Source organism: Carcharhinus amblyrhynchos, chromosome 5, assembly GCF_965287045.1.
Source record: "Carcharhinus amblyrhynchos chromosome 5, sCarAmb.v2.hapA, whole genome shotgun sequence".
NCBI lineage: Eukaryota > Metazoa > Chordata > Chondrichthyes > Carcharhiniformes > Carcharhinidae > Carcharhinus > Carcharhinus amblyrhynchos.
Window position 1 is genome coordinate 6,359,566 of NC_137328.1, and position 21,161 is coordinate 6,380,726.

The 21,161-nt window shown below is 46.3% G+C and overlaps 1 protein-coding gene across 1 annotated transcript in view; it reads right to left on the minus strand.

Moving 5' to 3' along the window:
* svep1 (sushi, von Willebrand factor type A, EGF and pentraxin domain containing 1) overlaps nucleotides 1–21,161 on the minus strand; it is a 201,119-nt gene that overhangs the window by 95,360 nt on the left and 84,598 nt on the right. The window contains exons 14-25 of the mRNA XM_080188416.1: nucleotides 20,755–20,866; nucleotides 19,495–19,716; nucleotides 18,887–19,120; nucleotides 17,287–17,448; nucleotides 13,664–13,825; nucleotides 10,873–11,034; nucleotides 10,664–10,749; nucleotides 9,971–10,067; nucleotides 9,431–9,544; nucleotides 6,372–6,485; nucleotides 4,470–4,671; nucleotides 52–209 (exon numbers count right to left, since the gene is read on the minus strand). Coding sequence (XP_080044542.1) covers nucleotides 52–209; nucleotides 4,470–4,671; nucleotides 6,372–6,485; nucleotides 9,431–9,544; nucleotides 9,971–10,067; nucleotides 10,664–10,749; nucleotides 10,873–11,034; nucleotides 13,664–13,825; nucleotides 17,287–17,448; nucleotides 18,887–19,120; nucleotides 19,495–19,716; nucleotides 20,755–20,866 — 1,825 coding nt within the window. The remainder of the gene's footprint in view (nucleotides 1–51; nucleotides 210–4,469; nucleotides 4,672–6,371; nucleotides 6,486–9,430; nucleotides 9,545–9,970; nucleotides 10,068–10,663; nucleotides 10,750–10,872; nucleotides 11,035–13,663; nucleotides 13,826–17,286; nucleotides 17,449–18,886; nucleotides 19,121–19,494; nucleotides 19,717–20,754; nucleotides 20,867–21,161) is intronic.

Here is a 21,161-nt window from a genome sequence, read left to right on the forward strand (position 1 = left end):
CTTCAGAAAAGGAGACATTCCAGCAGAAACTCAGCCTCGTGAGACGTTTACCTGTTTCACATCGCGTCCCGTTGAAGCCGGGTGGGCAGTTGCAGATGTACGAGGCTAGATCATCCACACATTCCCCTTGGTTCAGACAAGGATTGGATTCACATTCATTCACATCGATTTCACAGATCAAACCCATGTAGCCCGGACGACACTGACAGCTACAGAGAGAAAAGCAATCATTTGACACACAGTATCATCCTGTTGCTGATTTAAAACAGCAGCTAAGCTTAAATTCACGCCTGGAGGATGAGGGTGTTGGGCAAGATAGGGTTAACGTGGGACTGACAAAATATACCACTCATGGTATGATGTAGGGAGTCACATGGTAATAGACTGAGCAATTGAGTGTGGAAGGTGGCAGCATGGAGATAGCACTTGTGTACGGTAATACCTTGGATATGTAAGTAGTTACGAGTTAACAATAAACAGTTTGGCTAGGATTTTACCACCTCGCTCTGGCGAGGCCCATAAAATCCCATCCGAGGCTAACGGAGAATTCCATTTTGCAAACCTTGCCCGCCCCGTGGCGGTAAAATTCCGTCCTTTATGTTTCACTGGGGAAACGCCAGACCACTCCATGAAACAGCGAACAATCTTGCCAACGTTGGTTGGCACTCATGGATAGCACACTCGCCTCTCAGCTCGCAACGTTCTGGGTTCAAGTCCCACTACAAAAGCGCAAAAAGCAAGGCTGATACTGAGGAAGTGCTGCACTGCCAGAGGCACTGTTCTTCAGATCCAATGTCAAATTGAGGTTCCATTCTGCTGGCTGTAGAAGATCCCATTGCATTACCCCAAAGAAGGGCAGGGGATTATCTCCCGTGTCTCAGGCCAATGTTTATCCCTGAAGTAACATCAGTGAAACAGATGACCTGATCGTTAAAACACTGTGGGAGCTTGCTGTGCATAAATTGGCTGCTACGTTTCCTACATTGCAACTATGGGCGGGATTCTCCAGCCCTGCATGCTCCAAGACTGGAAATTCCCACCCGAGCTCAACAGACTTTTGAATTGTCCGCCAAATTCTCAGTCTCGCCCGCTACGATTCCCGCGGTGGGTGAGATGGGAGAATTTCAGCCAACGAACGTACTTTACTTTGGCTGTAAAATGCTTCGAGACATCTGATGGCATCGAAGAAAATGCACATCAATCTTATTTTGTAATTCCTGAAGCTACTTCAGAAAATCTGGTGCAGGTTTTCTGAAAGGAATCCACTTACAGAATCCTATCTTTATCAAGGGGAAGGGGGAATTAGAGAGTTTGTGAGCTTTATACATTTCATTTGCACCTTCAACGTGACAGTGAAGCAAACGGCTTTAAGCACAAGGCGGTGTTTCTGCTGAGCGGTGAATCAGCTTCGAGCTACGGAACAAGCAGTCAAGCAAATTCTCAGTCAAAAAATTCAAACTGCACACTAACTTTCAAAGTACAATGGCTGGCTTCATTTCATTGTCAGTGGAGTGAGACAATGCTTCAACGTAGCAGAAACCACCCTAGCTGCGATTCTCAAATAAAGAGTTGACACCCAATCACTTCAGGGGATATCCAGCTGGGTTGGGCGGGGGAGACCAACAAGGAGGGGGGTGTAGGTGGGAGCACACCAGGAAGCTGGGGGGTGTGGTGGGGGGAAGGTGATTCGGAGGCCAGGAGGGGTATGTAGTTTGGTGGAAGGTGGTGAGGGGATGGATGAACCATGGACTGGAGAGACATTGGGGATTGGATAGGAGAGTGGGGGTCTGGAGGGGGGAGGGGGGGGTCAGATTGGATTGGGTGGGGGGTGGTGGGGTGTTGGGGGATGGTGGTGCAGGAGTGGCGCAGGGAGGAGGGGTCAGACCAGGAGGTGGGTTGGTGGAGGTGAGACTGGGATGAGGATAGTGTGGGGGTGGGGGGGGGAGGGGGTGCCAGCTGGGCCGGGAGAGGGAGACGGATCAGGAGGTGAGAGGTGGGGCGCTGCTGGGTCGGGTTGGACTGGGATGGGGTGCAGTTGGGTCAGATCAGCGGCATGTGAAATGGGTCCCCAGAGAAAGTTGTGTATGTTCAGGATGTCCTGCGTGAGGTTGGGTCTGGATCTTTGAAATAGTTACTCTGCATTTAGAAGTGATTCTCTTTCAGAGTAACTATCAAGGTTAAACCGACAAGACCAGTTAGAGATTTAAATCGTTCTGTCGGATGGGTTGCCTGTGCAATGCAATTGTCCGGGGGAAGATAACACCTCTGGATAATTGCCAGGTAAACATGGTAAATTCCTGGAGGGATTCCATAGAGCATCATTGGAGTATCCCTCCTTTTCCCCAATCCCTTTCCCCCCTTTCCCTCATCCTCCACTCACCCACTTTAGTGCAATGCTGAGGGACCAGGAAGTTATGGGCCTATCAGTTTAACCACTGTTAAACTGGGCCCCACTCTCCCCTTGGTAACCAAGCCACCCAAACTTACTGCGGGGAGACTCAGAGCAGGTCACATGACCCCCTTTCTGCCTCCATTTGATCTTAAATTGGTTGTCAAATAGGAGGCAGAGAGTGGGGGTCAACGGGTGCTATTCGGATTGGCGGTTGGTGACTAGTGGAGTGCCCCAGGGGTCAGTGCTGGGGCCTCAGCTATTTACCATTTATATAGATGATCTGGAGGAGGGAACCGAGTGTAGGGTGTCGAAATTTGCTGATGACACCAAGATTGGGGGAAAGGCAAATTGTGCGGAGGGTGTGGAGAGTCTGCAGAAGGATCTAGATAGGCTGGGTGAATGGGCCAGGAACTGGCAAATGGAATTTAATGTTGGCAAGTGTGAGGTGGTCCACTTTGGTAGGAAGAATGGTAGGAAGGACTATTACTTACGTGGCGAAAAACTGCAGCAGGCGACGGTGCAGAGGGACCTCGGGGTCCTTGTGCATGAGTCGCAAAAACCCAGCTTGCAGGTGCAGCAGGTGGTCAGGAAGGCGAATGGGATGCTGGCCTTCATAGCAAGGGGGATTGAATATAAAAGTAGGGAGGTCTTGCTGCAGCTGTATAGGGCATTGGTGAGGCCGCAGCTGGAGTACTGTGTGCAGTTTTGGGCACCGCACCTGCACAAGGATATTTTGGCCTTGGAGGGAGTGCAGAGGAGGTTTACTAGGCTGATACCGGAGTTGAGGGGGTTGAGCTATGAGGAGAGGCTGAATAAACTAGGCTTGTACTCGTTAGAGTTTAGAAGAATGAGGGGAGATCTCATTGAGACGTATAAGATGATGAATGGGATGGATAGGATAGAGGTGGAGAGACTCTTCCCGCTCAAAAAAGACAGTAGGACTAGGGGGCACAGCCTCAAGATAAAGGGGGGGGCGGTTTAGAACGGAGTTGAGGAGGAACTTCTTCACTCAAAGGGTGGTGAATATCTGGAATTCTCTGCCCGTTGAAGTGGTGGAGGCTGCCTCGCTAAATATTTTTAAGAAGCGGGTTGATGGGTTTTTGATAAGAGAGGGGATTAAGGGTTATGGGGAGAGGGCGGGAAAGTGGAACTGAGCCACGACAGATCAGCCATGATCTTATTGAATGGCGGGGCAGGCTCGAAGGGCCAGATGGCCTACTCCTGCTCCTATTTCTTATGTTCTTATGTTCTTAAATTAAAGAGACAGATTTAGAGTCATAGAGGTTTACAGCATGGAAACAGGCCTCTGGCCCAACTTGTCCATGCCACTTTTTTGTTTAAAACCTCTAAGCTAATCCCAGTTGCCCACATTTGGCCCATATCCCTCTATACCCATCATACCCAAGTAACTACCTAAATACTTTTTAAAAGATAAAATTGTACCTGCCTCTAATACTACCTCTGGCAGCTTGTTTCAGACACTCACCACCCTCTGTGTGAAAAAATTGCCCCCCTGGAAACTTTTGTATCTCTCCCCTCTCACCTTAAACCTATGCCCTCTAGTTTTAGACTCCCTTACCTTTGGAAAAAGATATTGACTATCTATCTTGTCTACGTCCCTCATTATTTTGTAGACTTCTATAAGGTCACCCCTTAGCCTCCTCCGCTCCAGAGAAAAAAGTCCCAGTCTATTCAGCCTTTCCTTATCACTCAATCCATCAAGTCCTGGTAGCATCCCAGTAAATCTTTTCTGCACTCTTTCTGGTTTAATAATATCCTTTCTATAATTGGATGACCAGAATTGCACTCAGTATTCCAAGTGTGACCTGACCAATGTCTTGTACAACTTCAACAAGACGTCCCAACTCCTGTATTCAATATTCTGACCGATAAAATCAAGCATGCTGAATGCCTTCTTCATCACTCTGTCCACCTGTGACTCCACTTTCAAGGAGCTATGAACCTATACCCCTAGATCTCTTTGTTTTGTAACTCTCCCCAACGCCCTACCATTAACCTGAAACACAATCAATGATAACAATCTGATCAATGTCCCCTTTGGAAGGCAGGTCCTGACCTGAAGATGTTGATGCCATCAATGCACGACCCTCCGTTCAAGCAGGGCAAGCTGGCGCACTCGTTAATGTTAACCTCGCACATGTCCCCCAGAAAACCAGGCTGGCACCGGCACTGAAATCCACCCAGCAGGTTGTGGCACGTCCCATTGTGGAGACAGGGCGGCGAAAGGCACTCGTTGACATCGAGCTCACAGTGGACTCCTTGGAAGAAAAAAAGCAGCACCAGGCGGGCATCAGTATTTAAAAAAAAAACTTCCTGGATCGACGCAATGCCAGAGGTTCTAAAATGAGGGCAGCCCCTCTGGTGAAATTATTACCAGATAGTCTGGTGATCACAAAGCTCACCCGCTAGGATCACCTCAGCAATCTGCTCTAGAAAAGATGCTCTGTTTATGGCCATAATGTTACCATTGTTCATGCCAGTGGGGCTTTCCCATCCCGCTAAAAGGAATGGAGATTTGGCTGGGATCCAAATTCTCCAACCTCGCTGCAGTGGAGCGTGGCGTGAATGGTCAATAAGATTGCATTATTGAGTATATTCAAGACTGAGATCGATGGATCTTTGGACATTAAGAGAATTAAGTGCTATGGGGATATTATGAGAAGGCGGAGCTGTGGTAGAGAAGAATTTTGTCTTCTTTGGATGGAGAGAGTTCAGGGGTCGGGCCTAACCAAAGATGTGCGGGTTAGATTGATTGGCCATGCTAAAAATCGTCCCTTAGAGTCCTGAGATGCGTAGGTTAGAGAGATTAGTGGGTAAATGTGTAGGGATATGGGGGTAGGGCCCTGGGTGGGATTGTGGTCGGTGCAGACTCGATGGGCCCAATGTCCTTTTTCTGCATTGTGGGGTTCTATGATTCTATGAACTCAAGAAAGGCTGGGAACAGAAGGGGCTCTGACTAATGTGCTGTGGAAGTCAGTACTCATTCTGTGTCATGAATCTATTTGTCCACCAGCACCAGTGAACCGTTATCCCCTCTCACGGTTCACACGTTTGTCTTCAATCTGTTTAAGTTATACATCATATTTAAACTGCTGCTTCTTAAATAAACCGCCCTGAAATCACTTACGAACATGACCCCGTTTTTGTCGGTAACCTGTGACTGCCGGGCCAATATCTTACAGTAGCATAGTGCATTTGAAGGAAACATTAAGGAAATTAAGTTCTTTTGGGTTAGTATGAGAAGGCGGAGCTGAGATAGAGAAATATTCTGTCTTTGGAAGGGGCAGCACGGTGGCACAGTGATTAGCTCTGCTGCCTCACAGCTCCAGGGACCTGCATTCAATTCCCGGCCTCGGGTCGCTGCCTGTGTGGGGTCTGCATGTTCTCGCCGTGTCTGCGTGGGTTTCCTCCGGGTGCTCTGGTTTCCTCCCACAATCCAAAGATGTGCGGGTTAGGTTGATTGACCATGATAAATTGCCCCTTAGTGTCCCGGGCTGTGTAAGGTTAGAGGGATTAGTGGGGTAAACATGTGGGATTACGTGGATATGGCCTGTGGGTGCAGATTTGATGGGCTGAATGGCCTCCTTCTGCACTGTGGGGTTTCTATGCAAGCTAGATAAATATGAGGGATAACGGAAATATAAAGTTGCTAGATTGGTTTTCGGGCTAGTCAATGTAAGGTGGGAAAAGGCTAGACAATGTAAGGTGGGAAGCGTGGAGCACAGGACAGTTGGGCCGAATGGTCTTTTTCTGTGCTGTAAATTCTAAGTGATCACTGCTGTAATCCACACACTGAAATTAAGTTTCAATCTTTGCTACAAGAAGTTCCTGTACATTAAGAGATTTGTGGATGGTATCCGTGTCCACAAGCCAGATAAATATTTTAATCAAATAATCAAATTAAACAAACGCCCAATAAAAAATTAAATGCAAAAAGGCAAAGTGAATATGTTTGTACCTCTAAACCCAGCAGTACACCTGCAGTAATACGCATTAATCCCATCAATGCATCTTCCTCCATGAAGACATGGTTGCGAGTTACACTCATCCACCTCCTCTTCACACAATAGACCTGGAAAACATGGAGACAAAACGTTTGCTAACTTCTAGGTTTGATCTCCAAATAATCCCATTGTTGTCCGTTACTTGATGTAGAGGCCTCGGTAAACCCCAACCTCTCCACTCCCTCCCCAAACACCTGGGACCCCAGCTTGGGTTACTGTTTGTGTGGAGTTTGCACATTCTCCCCATGCCTGTATGGGTTTCCTCCGGGTGCTGCGGTTTCCTCCCACAGTCCAAAAATGAGCGGGTTAGGTGGATTGGCCGCGATAAATTGACCCTAGTGTCAGGGAGATTAGCAGGGTAAATGTGTGGGGTTACAGGAATAGGGCCTGGATGGGATGGTTGTCAGCGCAGACTCGATGGGCCGAATGGGCTCCTCTGATTCTCACTGGGGGGGTGAATGATGTGGGGTCACTGTTTTAGAATCATGACTGAGCAATAAGGAGGAGAGGCTGTGGGATCTCTCATCTGGTGCAGAGTTGTTGGACGATGGAACATTGCATCAAGGGAGAGATTGAGCCAGAGGCCCATGGAATCGCAGAAGGGAAGGGTCAACGAAGATTGAAAGCAATTGGAAAACAGGGCCTAATAGAGAGTGTGCTGCAGTAAGGGCAAGCAGCCTTCAACATATCCCCTCAGACAGTTTCAAAGGTTTGGTTGATCTTTGCAGCAAATTCTTTACCACTCATTTTAATTTTGGAAATCAAATTGGGCAATTGGCAAATCAATGTGGACCAATGGTATTATCCCAGGGGATCATTTATGTTTTGAATGCTCTGCAATTTTGGAGGGAGGCACCAATTATTCGTTCCCACGTTTTTCACAAATACATGAACAGGGGAGCACTGAGCAAAGAAGACAGAACAGTACAGCACGGGAACAGACCCTTCGGTCCACCAAGTCTGTGCCGACACAGAAGCCTCTCTAATCTAATATTTTTTGCCTCTAAGTGGTCCATATTCCTCTATTTCCTGCCTATTCATCTATCTATCTATCCAGGTGCCTCTTGAAAGTTATTATAAAATCTGCTTCCACCACCTCCTCTGACAGCACGTTCCAGGCAATCACCACCCTCCATGTGAAAAACTTTCCCCTTACATCTCGTTTAAACTTTCCCCCTCTCACTTTCAACCTATGCCCCCAAATAATTGACCCTTCGACCCTGGGAAAAAGACTCTGACTATCCACTCTGTCCAAGCCTGTCATAATCTTGTAAACCCCTATCAGGTCCCCCCTCACCCTCCGACGCTCTAATGAAAACCGGCTAAGGTTGTTCAACCTTTCTTCACAGTCCATATCCTCCAAACCAGCCAACATCCTGATAAATATCTTCTGCAACCTTTCCAATGCAGCAACAACCTTCCGGTAGTGTGGCGACCAGAATTGTACACAATACTCTAAATGTGGCCTAATCAAAGTCTAATACAACTTCAACATGATTTTCCTTTATTCAATGCCCTGACCGATGAAGGCCAGCTGCTTTCTTGACCACCTTGTCTACCTGAGTTGCCACCTTCAGGGAACTGTGGATCTGCACACCAAGATCCCTCTGTATGCTATTATTTCTAAGGTCTCTACCATTTACTGTATACTTTCCTTCTGCAGTAGACCTTCCAAATCACATCACCTCACATTTGTTCAGATTAAATTCCATCTGTCATCTTTCGGCCCAGGTCTCCAGCTGATTTGTATTCTGCTGTATCCTTTGACAATCCTCCTCACTATCTGCTGATCTGCAATTTTTGTATCATCTGCAAATTTACTAATCAGACCACCTACATTTTCCTCCAAATCATTTATATATATATATTGCAAACAACAGAGGCCCTAGCACTGATCCTTGTGGAACACCGCTTGTCACAGACCTCCAGTTTGAAAAGTGCCCTTCCACTGCTACCTTCTGTTTTCTATGCCCAAGCCAGTTTTGTATCCATCTTATCAGCTCACATCAGATTCCATATAACTTCACCTTCTGTATCAGCCTGCCATGAGGAACCTTATCGAAGGCTTTACTAAAGTCCATGTATACAACATCCACTGCCCTTCCCTGGGCAATTTTTCTTGTCACTTCCTAACGAACTCAATCAAGTTTATGAGACATAACCTGCCCTCACAAAACCTTGCTGCCTATCTCTAATAAGCCTAGTTTCTTCCAGAAGTACACCCTATCCCTAAGAATCTTCTCCAATAATTTCCCCACCACTGATGTAAGGCCTGTAATTTCCCAGCTTGTCTCTTCTGCCCTTCTTAAACAGAGGAACAATGTTAGTCTCCAGTCCTCTGGTACGTTGCCCATGGCTAAACAGGATGTAAAGATTTTGGCTAATCCTCAGTAATTTCTTACCTCGCCTCTCTCAGTTTTCTTGGATAGACCCTATCTGGTCCTGGGGACTTGTCCATCTTAATGTTTTTCAAAACCTCCACTACCTGCTCCCTTTTTATCACAGAATGTCAACATCCTCCTTTCTACACTCACCGTCCACCACTTCCTTCTCCTTTGTGAATAATGACGCAAAATATACTGGAGATCAATAAGTCATTAAAAGTGTGGAGCTAAAGGCGGCCTGATAATATTGTGACGCTCTACAGGAATTCTGCACTTGTCCATTCTATTAGTGGAAGAATGGGCAGCACGATGGCACAGAGGTTAGCACTGCTGCCTCATTGCGCCAGGGACCCAGGTCCGATTCCCTGCTTGGGTCACCGTCTGTGTGGAGTTTGCATATTCTCCCCGTGTCTGCGTGAGTTTCCTCCAGCTGCTCCGGTTTCCTCCCACAGTCCACAGATGTGTGGGTTGGGTGGATTGCCCATGCTAAATGCATTGGGTTGCCAGGATCGGTGAGGGGACTGGGCCTGGGTAAGATGCTGTGTTAGAGAGTCTGTGCAGATTCGATGGGCTGAATGACCCTCTTCCTGCACTGTAAGGATCCTGTAACGTCACGAGAAGAAACTTACCTAGAAAACCAGGCGGACACAAGCAGACAAACCTTCCAACTCCATCCTGGCATGCAGCATTGTTCTGGCAGGGCTCTGATGCACACTCATTGATGTTTGTTTCACAGTTCGAACCTGGAATATCAAAAGGTGATATTTAACGAAGAACATGATTATTTTATCCGCCCTTTCCTTATCTCCTTTGCTTCCCCCTTTTCTCAATTTTACTCCTTCCCTCCCTCCCCCCACATCTCCATCTGTCACAGTTTACCCTCTGATTTCAGTTCCTCTGCCATTTGGCCATTCACACCCTTTATCCTCTCAACGGGCTGCCATTAGCAGCCTTTCCCCTGGTTTCGGTGGCGGTGACTCATCTTTCATTCCCTCACCCACAGTACAAATATCTCCCACTTTCTTCTGCCTGGACTCGAAACGTCGGCTCTTTTCCCTCCTTACGGAGGCCGCCGGACTGGCTAAGATTTTCCAGCGCTTCCTCTTTGGACATGATTATCCCTGTGCTGTGATTTCAGGAAAACGCAAATGTAAAGCGAGTTCACCCACCTGTAAATCCAGGCTGACACACACACACGTGTCCTGATCCAACACTTTCACAGCTCCCATTGTGTTGGCAAGGCTGCGAGAAGCACTCATTAAACTCCTTCAATCAAAGGGGGAGAAAAACACTTAGTTTCAATTCAATGAGGTTTCCAATAGTTCTCACCGTCTGTGGTGCATTTATTAACTGTTCTCATGATAATCATCTATCTGATATAGAGGTGTTTAAGAAAACCAATTAGGCCAATGGTCATCATTTAAATAAGTCACACATATTTCATCACGCAGCTGTGGGGAGGAGGCCTTTCAGTGGTAGACAGAGGCTCTTGCCTGGCTTTAGCTGCAGTCATGGGACATGGGCATCACTGGCTGGGCCAGCATTTATTGTCCATCCCCAATTGCCCTTGAAAGGGGCAGTTGAGAGTCAAGAACATTGCTGTGGATCTGGAGTCACACGGAGGCCAGACCAGAAAAGGACGGCAAGATTTCCTTCCCTAAAGGACACTGGTGAACCAGATGGGTTTTTCCCAATGATTAACAATGGCTTCATGGTCATCAATTGAAATCTCACCACCTGCAGTGGGAGAAGAGTCACGGCTTTATTGAATGCTGGAGTAGGTTCAGTGATCGATCGCTGCTCTCTTTCCTCAGATCTGCTTTAACGTTTGCAATCTGAACGGTGATCCTGTTGAATCTTACCTGATTCGCTATAAGCATTGGCTTCCTTTCCAGCGGAGTTGGGATGAGTTGACTGGCTGTCGCCACGATGTATCCAGAGTTGAAACCTTGGGAAGAAAGCAAGCTTTTTTTTAGATTTTTTTTGTTGTTTTCCAGCCTTCTCTGCCACGGTCACCGCCGGCAACAGGACCGATGGATCGCAAAACAGTTCTGTGGCGTTTGCACCTTACCAGAGCAGTCGCTTCGGGAGGTGGCTCCGGTGATGGTGGTGGTGCCGTAGAAGGGGCAGGCCAGGCAGAAGGATTTTCCTGTGTCAGGTTGGTAATAATCTCTGGGACAAGGGTAACAAGGCATTATGCCGGAACGGGAAACATGTCCTGCAGTACATGGCACTAGACACGGGGAAGAGAAGGTCGCATTTCAAAATTTAATTCCATAATCAGAATTCACTTCAGCTCTCTCTGTGACATCTTGCTTTCTCATAGAAGAATCATAGAATCCCTACAGGACAGGAGGAGGCCATTTGGCCCAACAGGCCTGCACCGACAACAATCCCACCCAGGCTCTTTTCCTGTAATCCCACATGTCTACCCTGTTAATCCTCCTAATTTGCACATCCCGGTACACTAAGGGGCAATTTAGCATGGCCAATCCGCCTAACCCGCACATCTTTGGATTGTGGGAGGAAACCAGAGTACCCGGAGGAAGCCCACGCAGATACAGGGAGAACGTGTAAACTCCACACAGACAGTGTCCCAAGCCAGGAATCAAACCCAGGTCCCTGGAGCTGTGAAGCAGCAGTGCTAACCATCGTGTCACCCTTTTTTTGGGTCTCTAATTTTCAACATTGCAATTCAAATGAAAGTGATACGTCTGTTTGTAATATATATATGTGATTTGGAGGAAAATGTAACTGGTTTGATTAATAAGTTTGCGGACGACACAAAGGTTAGTGGATTTGTGGATGGTGATGAAGATCACCAGCGGATACAGCAGGATATAGATCAGTTGGAGACTTGAGTGGAGAGATGGCAGATGGAGTTTAATCCAGACAAATTGTGGCAATGCATTTTGAAAGGACTAATATAGGTAGGAAATATACAGTAAACAGCAGAACCCTCAAGAGTATTGATAGGCAAAGGAATCTATGTGTACAGGTACACAGCCCACTGAAAATGGCAATACGGGTGGAGAAGATAGTCAAGAAGGCACATGGCATGCTTGCCTTCATCGGCCAGGGTATTGAGTTTAAAAATTGGCAAGTCATGTTGCAGCTTTATAGAACCTTAATTAGGCCACACTTGGAATATAGTGTTCAATTCTCATCACCACACTACCAAAAGATGTGGAGGCTTTGGAGAGGGTAGAGAAAAGATTTACCAGGATGTTGCCTGATATGGAAGGCATTAGCTATGAGGAGAGGTTGGAGAAACTTGGTTTGTTCTCACTGGAATGACGGAGGTTGAGAGGAGGCCTGGTAGATATCTACAAGATTATGAGGGGCATGGACAGAGTGACAGTCAGAAGCTTTTTCCCAGGGTGGAAGAGTCAATTACTAGGAGGCACAGGTTTAAGGTGTGAGGGGAAAGGTTTAAAGGAGATGTACGAGGCAGATTTTTTATACAGAGAGTGGTGGTTCCTAGAACTCGTTGCCGGGGGAGGTAGTGGAAGTGGATCCGTTAGTGACTTTCAAGGGGCGACTTGACAAATACATGACTAGGATGGGAATAGAGGGATTATGGTTCCCAGAAGGGTAGAGGGTTTTAGTTCAGTTGGGCAGCATGGTCGGTGTAGGCTTGGAGAGCTGAAGGGCCTGTTCCTGTGCTGTAATTTTCTTTGTTCTTTGTCAGCATATTCTTTCACTATACCTGGCGTGGTTTAAGCAGAATTTTAGATATTGTCTTGACATTGAAGCACTGTCATTCATTTTCGTTATTCATTAGATGTGGGCATTGCTGGCTGGGCCAGCATTTACTGCCTACCCCTAATTGCCCTTGAATTGAGTGGTTTGCTGGGCCATGCCAGAGGGCAGTTAAGAGTTAACCACATGGCTGTGGCTCTGGAATCACGCGTAGGCCAGACCGGGTAAGGATGGCAGATTTCCTTCCATTAAAAGAACAAAATACTGCAATTGTTGGAAATCTGAAATAAAAACAGAAAATTCTGGATAAACTCAGCAGGTCTGGCAGCATCTGTGTAGAGAGAATTCTGAGACAGAATTGAAGAACAGTCATGTAGACTCGGAACATTAACTTTGTTTCTCTCTCCACAGATGCTGTAAGAGACTTGCCAGCATTTTCATTGTATTAGCGAACCAAATGGGTTTTTACAACAATTACTAACAGTTTCATGGCGTCACTTTTGAGGTTAGCTTTCAATTCCAGATTTTTTTGCCGTAGTGGGGTTTGAACCCACATCCTTAGGACATAGCCTGGCTCCCTTGCTTAGTCCTGCAGTGATATTACCACTATGAATCATCATAGAAGAATCATAGAATCCCAAAGTGCAGAAGGAGATCATTCGGCCCATCGAGCCTGCACTGACAACAATCCCACCCAGGCCTTATCCCCATAATACCATGTATTTACCGTGACCCTAAGAAGCAATTTAGCATGGCTAATCCACCTAACCTATAAATATTTGGACACTAAGGACCATTTAGCATGGCCAATCCACCTAATCTACACATTGTCGGATTAGTAAGGACTAGTAGGATCCGTCCAGAATGGGAGGGCACTTTTAGAATGTGGGATTGTTTTTTTAGGATGGAGATAAAGAGAATTAGTTTCTCTGAGGGTTGTGTGACTTTGGAACTCTGCCTCAGAAGGTGAGGGAGACAGGCAGGGGTCACTGAATATTTTTAAAGCAACTGAAAGGCTACCGGGGGAGATGGGAATGTGGAATTGAAAACACAAACAGATCAGCCACAATCTTATTAAATAGCAGCGTGGACTCAAGGGGCTGAATGGCCTCCTTCTGCTCTTATTTCATTTTTTGCATGCTCCAAGAGGTTTGATGTACCTCCACACTCAGAAACCTCAATGGCTCCTCTTTTGACTGTAGTCAACTCATCTGGACATGAAAGGCACCTCTTTGCACTGTAGGTTGGCTGAAAGGTTCCCAATGGACACGATTCGCAGGTTTCCAGGCCATTTGCTGAGTAGGTTCCAGGTTTGCACTGACCTAGCGAAGGGAGAAGAACTAAAGTCAACACGTGATGGACAGCAGAACAGAAATCACGAGGTTCTCAAATCTGTGCGATTTACATTGTCCAGATCTGGTAAAAGGGACGTCACAAAGCACTCGGCAACCAGTGAAGGGCTTTGCAATGGGTCGCTGTTGTGATGTAGAGAAACGGAGCATCCAATTGGAGCATAGCAAGATCCCAACTGCTACAGATGATCCCAATTCCCAAGGACTGGCTGTCACCAGCTAAAGTCTTGAAGTTACCCCATTAATTGCTGGCAATAGCAGAGTTGCAATTTGTGTTCAACATTAATGATTCATTTAAAAATGGATTTAGAAATAAATAAAAATGCGTTGGGTGTGTGGAGGGTGTCAGGGCGTGCCTGAAATGTATGCGTCAATAAGTCCAAAATGACAGGTTTCTAGTTTTTGGACAAGACTGGGAGTTCAAAGCATCTTCACTGCTTTAAGCCCGCTTTTAAAATAAACGGGGAGAACTCATTTATCCCAATACATGAAGGTCACTCACATTTTCATTTATACTGCTGGATTACTGCACACTTCAAGGCGAGGGATGCCATGTTTTTAAATGTTTTCCCACTTTACACATCGTCCCAAGATAGATACAGCTGTGCAATCAGGTACAGCAGTAATGTAGAGCTTCCTGCCAATGTTTGGGGGCAATTCACTCCCAACATTCAGGGAGTGGAGTTAAAGAAGGTGGGATATATCCAGGGACAAAAAACAGTACGGCCCAGGAACAGGCCCTTCAGCCCACCAAGCCTGTGCCAACACATGACACCTTTCCAAACTAAAGATCTTTTGCTTCCATACGGTTTGAATCCTTCTATTCCCTGCCTATTCACGTATCTGTCAAGACACCTCTTAAATGTTGCTATTAAATCTACTGCTACCACCTCCTCTGGCAGCGCATTCCAGACACTTGCTACCCTCTGTGTAAAAAAACTTGCCTCTCACACTTCCTTTAAACTTCCCACATTTACCTCAAACCTCTGTCCCCGAGTAATTGACATTCCCACCCTGGGAGAAAAAGACTGACTACCCGTTCTATCCATGTCGCTCACAATTTTGTAAACTTCTATCGGGTCGCCCCTCAGCCTCCGACATTCAAGTGAAAACAATCCAAGTTTGTCCAATCTCTCCTCATGGCTAATACCCTCCAAACCAGGCAACATCCTGGGTAAACCTTTCCTGTACCCTCTCCAAAGTCTCCGCGTCCTTCTGGTAGTGTGGTGAACCCAGAACTGTACGTAATACTTCAAATGTGGCCGAACCAAAGTTCTATACAGCCGCAACATGACTTGCCAATTTTTATACTCTGTGCCCTGACCGATGTAGATTCAAATTTCCACTACCTCCTTTGCAGAACAGGAAATATTGAATTTAGCTACACAATGATACTGCTAGACAAGGCCCAGTCTAACAGCCTGTCTCATCAGACAACATGTAGACATGGCAGCCTTTCTGAGGCATCAAACTGCCCACTCAGCATCCAAAAGACACATTTAATGCAACCTGCAAAACGTTGACCAATTTTTCCTTCACGATGGCCAGTTGGAGAAAAAGGCCCCAATAAATTAAATCATCTGGCCTTTAGTTTAACTAAATTCATGGGCTGTGGGCATCGCTGGCTTTATTGCCCCTCCCTGAGGGTATTTAAAAGTCAACCACATTGCTGTGGTTCTGGAGTAACAAGTAGGCCAGACCAGGTAAGCACAGCAGATTTCCTTCTCAAAAAGGACATTAGTGAATCAGATGGGTATTTTCCGACAATCGGCAATTGTTTCATGGCCGTCATTAATTCCCAGATTTTTATTGAATTTAAATTTCACCATTTGTCGTGGTGGGATTTGAACCCAGGTCCCCAGAGCATTACCCTGGGTCTCTGGATTAATAGCCCAATGATGATACCACTACATCACCTCTTCCTCTAACACTGTTGTTCTACGTATAGCCTAGGCTATATCTTACATTAGATGAGGTAAGAGCTACAGAGGTCTTTAAAGAGCTAACACAGAGACAATGGGCTGAATGTCCTCCTGTGTCGTAATGATTCTGTACTATTGCACTCAGCTGTATATAACCTGTAACAGAGACCTGCATCTCTTGATTTTTCATCAGCATCACAGAAACATAGAAATCAGAAGCAGGAGTAGGCCATTTGGCCCTTTGAGCCTGCTCCACTTTTCACTATGATCATGGCTAATCATCTACTTCAATATTGTGATCTCCCCTTCCCTCCTTTCCTTTTGATCCCTTTAGCCCCAAGAGCTATATCTAATTTCTTCTTGAAATCACAGAACATTTTGGCCTGAACTAGATTCTGTGGTAGTGAATTCCACACATTCACCACCCTCTGGGTGAAGAAATTTCTCCTCACCTCAGTTCTAAAAAGGTTTACCCCCTTATCCTCAAACTATGACCCCTAGTTCTAGACTCTCCCACCATCAGGAACATTCTTTCTCAATCTACTCTGTCTAACCCCGTCAGAATTTTATAAGTTTCGATGAGTTTTTCTCTCTCACTCTTCTAAACTTCAGTGAATATAATCCTAACTGACTTTGTCTCTCCTCATATGACAGACCTGCCATCCCAGGAATCAGCCTGGTAAATCTCTGCTCGTCTGACCAGAATCTTTTGACAATCGGATCAATCGTGTATGTTCACAACCCTTCTGGAGTCACCAGGGATTGAAAATTAATTTCCAGGACATTAAGGCAAGTTTAAGTTATTTATTTATTAGCATCACAAATAGGCTTACATTAACACTGCAATCAAGTTACTGTGAAAATCCCCTAGTCACCACTCTCCGGCACCTGTTTGGGTACACTGAGGGAGAATTTAGCATGGTCAATGCACCTAATTAGCACATCTTTTGGACTGTGGGAGGAAACCGGAGCACCTGGAGGAAAACCATGTAGGCACGGGGAGGATGTGCAAACTCCACACAGACAGTGACCCAAGCCGGGAATCGAACTCAGGTCTCTGGCGCTGTGAGGCAGCAGCACTAACCACTGTGCCACCGTGCCACCCATCTATTGCTAATATTAATTCAGACTAATAAGAGGTGCAAAGGGAACTGGGAAACTAGGTATTGTGGGCATGGAAAAAATCATTTTATTTATTAATTTATCAGTGATACAAATGTTGGAGTTGGGTAAAGGAATTCTTGACTGACAATCAAGTGGACAAGAAAGAGTTTGCTAGCTTTCCAATTAGCATGAGAATGGACATGTTGGATAACCATTGAGGTGAGAGTTGGGGGATGGTGGGGGGTGTAGGGGGATTGTTGCTGGGCGGTTGGGAGCAGAAAGTCACATGAACCCCAAGATTGCATCTGGCCAGGGTTATGCAACCCTACATCGCTGCCAGTTCCATTTGTATCAAACGGTAAGCGTTTGCTCAGGGGGTGTGGTCTGTAAAGTTGAGCATCTTACCCTTGCATTCATCAGCGCTCCTGCCGTGCATGTATTCAGTCGAAGTACCGGGTGGACACATCTTACACTCCAGCTGTCCCTCTTGGTCCTGATAGGCCCCAATCCAGCAGCTCTCACAGGCGCGGTGTTCCAGTGAGTAATACGTCCCCACTGGACAATTCACTGTTTTCACAGAACAGGGAGAGACCAGAAGGAACAGTTAAAAATCAACTCATCCATTTATTGGACCGGTGTTTCAAAAGGAAAACAGAAAGAGATAGCCCCTTTCATAAGCACTAGGTGGTTTACAACCAACGTGGTACACCTTGTGAAGTGCAGTCAGTTTTATAATATAGGAAATGTGGCAGACAAATAGCTGCCCTTGTCGTTCTTGGTGATCGAGGTCATGGGTTTGGAAGGTGCTGTCAAAGGAGACTTGGTGAATTGCTGTGCTGCCTCCTGTAGATGGTACACACTGCTGCCGCTGGTCTTCAGTTGTGGAGAGAGTGAATTCTGAATATGGTGGGTGTGGTGCCAATCAAGCCGCTTTGTCTTTGATGGTGTCGAGCTTCTTGAGTGTTGTTGGAGCTGCGCTCATCCAGGCAAGTGGAGAGTGTTCCATCACACTCCTGACTTGTGCCTTGTAGATGATGGGTGGGTTTTGGGAAGCCTGATTCCTGGTGTTCCTGATTCCAATACATTGACTGAGTGGAAATGATCCATTTTAGTTTGGAAATGGTATATGATGGAGGAGGGAACTCACCAAACTTCCTCAAACCCACGACTGCTAATTTAAGGGTCCATCACTTTAATGTGTTTATTTGTTAATTTTCCAATTTGTTAAAGAGTAGAAAGAGAGACATTGGAAACAACGTCTTCATCTTATTATTTAAGTTTCCTTTAAAGTTTTGTCCTTCATCACAGAAAAGTTTATTTATTAATGTCACAAGTTGAAAGTTTATTTATTAGTGTAGGTTTACATTAACACTGCAATGAAGTTACTGTGAAAATCCCCCAGTCGCCACATTCTGGCACCTGTTTGGGTACACTGAGGGAAAATTTAGCATGGTCAATATACCTAACCAGCAGACTGTGGGAGAAAACTGGAGCACTCAGAGGAAACGCATACAGACACGGGAGAACGTGCAGTCTCCATATAGACAGTGACCCAAGCCGAGAATTGAATCCGGGTCCCTGGCACTGTAAGGCAGCAGTGCTAACCACAGTGCCACCCATAGATGCAATGTAAGTAGGCTTACATTAACTCTGCAATGAAGTTACTGTGAACATTGCCCCTTTTTAAGGAGTTGTCAATTTGTTTAACTGGTAAATTTGTCAATTTGTTCATTGTTTATTGCTGTACTGCTGTGTATTGCTGTGAATTGTTTATTACAGTTTATTGCTGTACTGAAACAAATGTAGAGTGAGGCTGCAGTGATATTGGGCTGGGAGCTGGGAAGCTTCTGTTTGTAATGCCTTTTCCTGTGAATAGGAAAAGTATCGAAGTCTAGTTTGGTACCTCACCAAACTGATTTGGGATTGGATTAACATGAGTGTGGTAAATACTCCTTTCCAGCAAGAATCAATTTCGCGTGAATTATAATGTTAGCGCTGGACTTACCACACATGCGTTCCTTTAGCACAGAACCTGGTCTGCAGAATAAAGTGGCTTTGCTGCTCTCCAGTGACTTGCTGTCTGATTGAATGACCTCATGGCCAAAGGTGAATTGATAAAGTGGCTCGCTGTCCAATGCCCTCTTCAGCCGCCTCCCAACACGCTCCAACGTGTGCAGGAGACGCCTCTGATTATCCAACTCCGCCGTGTCATTCTTATCATCTGGCAATGCTACGCTGGCTGGGAATTGGACAAAAGAAAATGTTTTAAGTCACAGGAACAACATTGCTGGAATTTTATCGCCTCGCCCACCTGAAGCTCAGAAGATCCCGCCCGACGTCAACAGAGAATGCTGTTCTGCGAGCCTCGCCCACCCCGATTCTGGGGCTGGCAAGCCAGTAAAATTCCAGCCCCAATACTCAACACGAGTTTGGCCTCAGCTGTGGAATGTTGCATCCAGTTCCGGGGGCTTCAGGAAGAGAGAAGGATTGAGAGAGGGTGAAGAAAAGATTCACCAGAATGGATGAGAGACTTTGGTTGGGTCGATAGGCTGGGGAAAGTGGGCCCGTTATCCTGGGAGAAGATTGAGAGAGGGAACCACATTGCCCACCTACCGCTGACGTTAAACACCAGGTGGATTTTCTGGTCGGTCTCTGGGATGTTAAAGCTGACTTTCCGGTTGTGTCGTCGCTTTGTCTTTGGAGACAGCAGCTGAGACGATTTGGATACAGACCTCTGATCGCTCGAGCGTTTCTGTATGCCGGAGGATCGCACTGGTTCATAAGAGTAATCCATTTCGCTCAGTGGCTCATAATTATCTCCCCATATTCCTGGTCCTGTTGGCAAGACAATGTTCCCCTTGTTAGTGTGAATCACTGCTTAACACAGCGACGAATAAAACTTTCTTCATAGAATCCCTCAGTGCAGAAGTAGACCATTTGGCCCATCAAGTCTGTACCGATCACAATCCCACCCAGGCCCTAATCCCGTGACCCCACATATTTACCCTGCTAATCCCCCTGATACTAGTTTCAATTTAGCATGGCCAATCAACCTAACCCACACATCTTTGGAGTGTGGGAGGAAACCGGAGCACCCGGAGGAAACCCATGCAGACACGGGGAGAACGTGCAGACTCTACACAGACAGTGACCCGAGACCGGAATCGAACCCGGGTGCCTGGCACTGAGAGGTAGCAGTGTTAACCACCGTGCCACTCGTGGCTCCAACATCAGATCTATTTCATAACATACCGAATATGGAAAGGAAAGTCATTGTCACCAGCTGGAGAAATACCGTTAAAATAGAAAGCTTAGATAAACCAAACCTGAACAGGGTGCTGATACACAAACAAGAAGCCATTCAGGCCCTTGAGTCCATACTATCATTTATCGCCCATCACTAATTTCCCATTAAAAGGTGGTGTGGAGCTGGGATAGAAGACCAGCCATGGTCATACTCAATCACAGGGCTGACTCGAAGGGCTGAATGGCCTACACCTGCTCCTATTTCTGTTTCCTTGTCAACTGATATCAAATTTGGATGCTGAGCCCGAAATGATTATCGAATCCCTATAGTGCAGGAGGCCATTCGCCCCATCTAGTCTGTACCAACCACAATCCCACCCAGGCCCTATTTCCATAATCCCATGCATTTACCCTAGCGAGTCCCCCAGACACTAAGGAGCAATTTAGCACGGCCAATCCACCTAACCCGCACATCTTTGGACTGCTTTATCCCCACTCCCATTTTTCACCCCTCCATCCCCTCCTCCTCCACTAGGTGAGTCATACACATGGCAACTATTTAAGCAGCACAGAATGCACAGCGACTCAGAGCACGGCATTTAAATGGAACACAGTCAGACGCCGTACCTATGATGGCAAACCCATTATCGTAGTTATAATTGTACTCCAGGCACTGGGCTTTGGGTAGATCCTCCACGCTACATTCCACATCATTGTCGTCGCTACACAGAGCTGGAACCTGAAGACATTCAGAAACAGGAAAAGACAAAGTCATTTCAAAGAGATCAGGAATGTGCCTGCGGCAACAGTTTGTGTCTCACGGGGCAGCAGGGAGTTATGTACCTGAACATGAACTAACTAAACCTCTTCAATCGGGGCAGCGTTTCTGCTCTGAGTGCAATCCACAAAAATATATCCTCCAGTCCCAGAATCATCCAAACCACACAAGCTCCCCCAGTTCAGGCCTCCTGAGCATCCATTAATTGCTGCGCCATCAGCTCTCTAGATCTTAGATAAAATATAGAAAATAGAGA